The sequence below is a fragment of the Echinops telfairi genome, unplaced genomic scaffold (genome assembly GCF_000313985.2).
Source record: "Echinops telfairi isolate 266 unplaced genomic scaffold, ASM31398v2 ScPeMD7_5592;HRSCAF=6446, whole genome shotgun sequence".
NCBI classification, from domain to species: Eukaryota; Metazoa; Chordata; class Mammalia; order Afrosoricida; family Tenrecidae; genus Echinops; species Echinops telfairi.
This window is the reverse complement of record NW_022109491.1, coordinates 11694516-11695894: the sequence shown is the minus strand read 5'-3', so window position 1 is coordinate 11695894 and position 1379 is coordinate 11694516. Positions and strand designations below refer to the sequence as shown.

At 61.6% G+C, this 1379-nt stretch overlaps 1 protein-coding gene across 1 annotated transcript in view; it reads left to right on the top strand.

Moving 5' to 3' along the window:
• PABPC1L (poly(A) binding protein cytoplasmic 1 like) overlaps positions 1–1379 on the top strand; it is a 23841-nt gene that overhangs the window by 16007 nt on the left and 6455 nt on the right. The window contains exon 7 of the mRNA XM_045295494.1: positions 1061–1327. Coding sequence (XP_045151429.1) covers positions 1061–1327 — 267 coding nt within the window. The remainder of the gene's footprint in view (positions 1–1060; positions 1328–1379) is intronic.

Below are 1379 nucleotides of genomic sequence, written 5' to 3'. Positions count from 1 at the left end.
GCCCTGCTACCAGGGAGGAGAGGTGGAAGGGGACACAGTAACCTTAGCTTTATGAATGGTGGAGGCCCCCAGCCTAGGGAACACAGTTGGTCACGGTGCTCAGCTGCTCACTGAAGGGGGTGGCGGGGGAATAGGCACCTTAGGAGAAAGGTCTGGCCACCTGCTTCCCAGCAAATGGGACTTCGGGAAGCCCAGGAGACCATACATGGCAACGGGTTGTGATGAGCAGTAGCCACACCACTCTCACTGCCACCATGGTGATGCCGACTCAGAGCAGCACTGCAGGACGGGGCAGAACTGTCCCAGGAGTGTCTGAAGCCGTCCCTCTCTACAAGAGGAGACAGCCCTGTTTCCCACCTGAGTGGCCTCCACCTGCCGACCTTGCACTTGGCAGCTCCGGTGTAACCAGGACGCCGAGGGCTAGGGGAGTGTGGAGGGGCGTGGTGCTGCCGTAACAAAGGCCACCCAGCAGTGATAGTAACAAGCCCCGTGTAGGAAGCACGACGTCCAGCAGGTGCAGGGCACCAGCCCCGGGGAACCAGCCCTGTTGGCTTTGAAGAAGAGCCCCAGTCTTGTCAACTCTTGTTTCCTGCCTTCTTGGCAAAACCTAGCTAGCCATGGCACATCTTCCCGCTGCCCTCCCTCTGGAGGAAGGCCCAGGGCTCCTGCTCCTGGCTGTCTTCTGGGGCTGGCAGCTTTCTTCCTCCATCTCTGTACCCCGGCTGGCTGGCTTCGTCTTTTATTTCTCAAGGAGATGGACTCAAGTACACTCAACACTAGCCCTCCTCATTCACGTCACAAAGGCAGCCCTCACCCACAGGGGATGCCCACCCCAGGCGGGGAGGTCAGGGATGACAACAGATTCCTTTGAAGAGGGGCCACCTTGGACCGGGCGGTCAGACCACGTGGGGAGGAGCTGGCATGCAGTAGGCCTCAGTAAATGAAGGTTGAGAGCCCATCCCTCGGGGGTCCCCGGTTCCTCAGGGTCTTGCCTCGGGGAGGTGGGGAGCACTGCCCAGGAGCCCCCCACCCCAGCAGCCCTTGTCTTTCTTGCTTTTAGGTGATGACAGAGGGTAGCCACAGCAAGGGGTTTGGCTTTGTGTGTTTTTCCTCTCCAGAAGAGGCGACCAAGGCCGTGACCGAGATGAACGGGCGCATCGTCGGCACCAAGCCTCTGTACGTGGCGCTGGCCCAGCGCAAAGAGGAGCGGAGGGCCATCCTGTCCAACCAGTACATGCAGCGCCTCTCCACCATCCGGGCCCTGGGCAGCCCCCTCCTGGGCTCTTTCCAGCAGCCCGCCAGCTACTTCCTGCCCTCCGTCCCCCAGGTCCGCCTGCCCCACGACTCCCCGTCCCCTCCCCGCCTCGGGCAAATGGGGG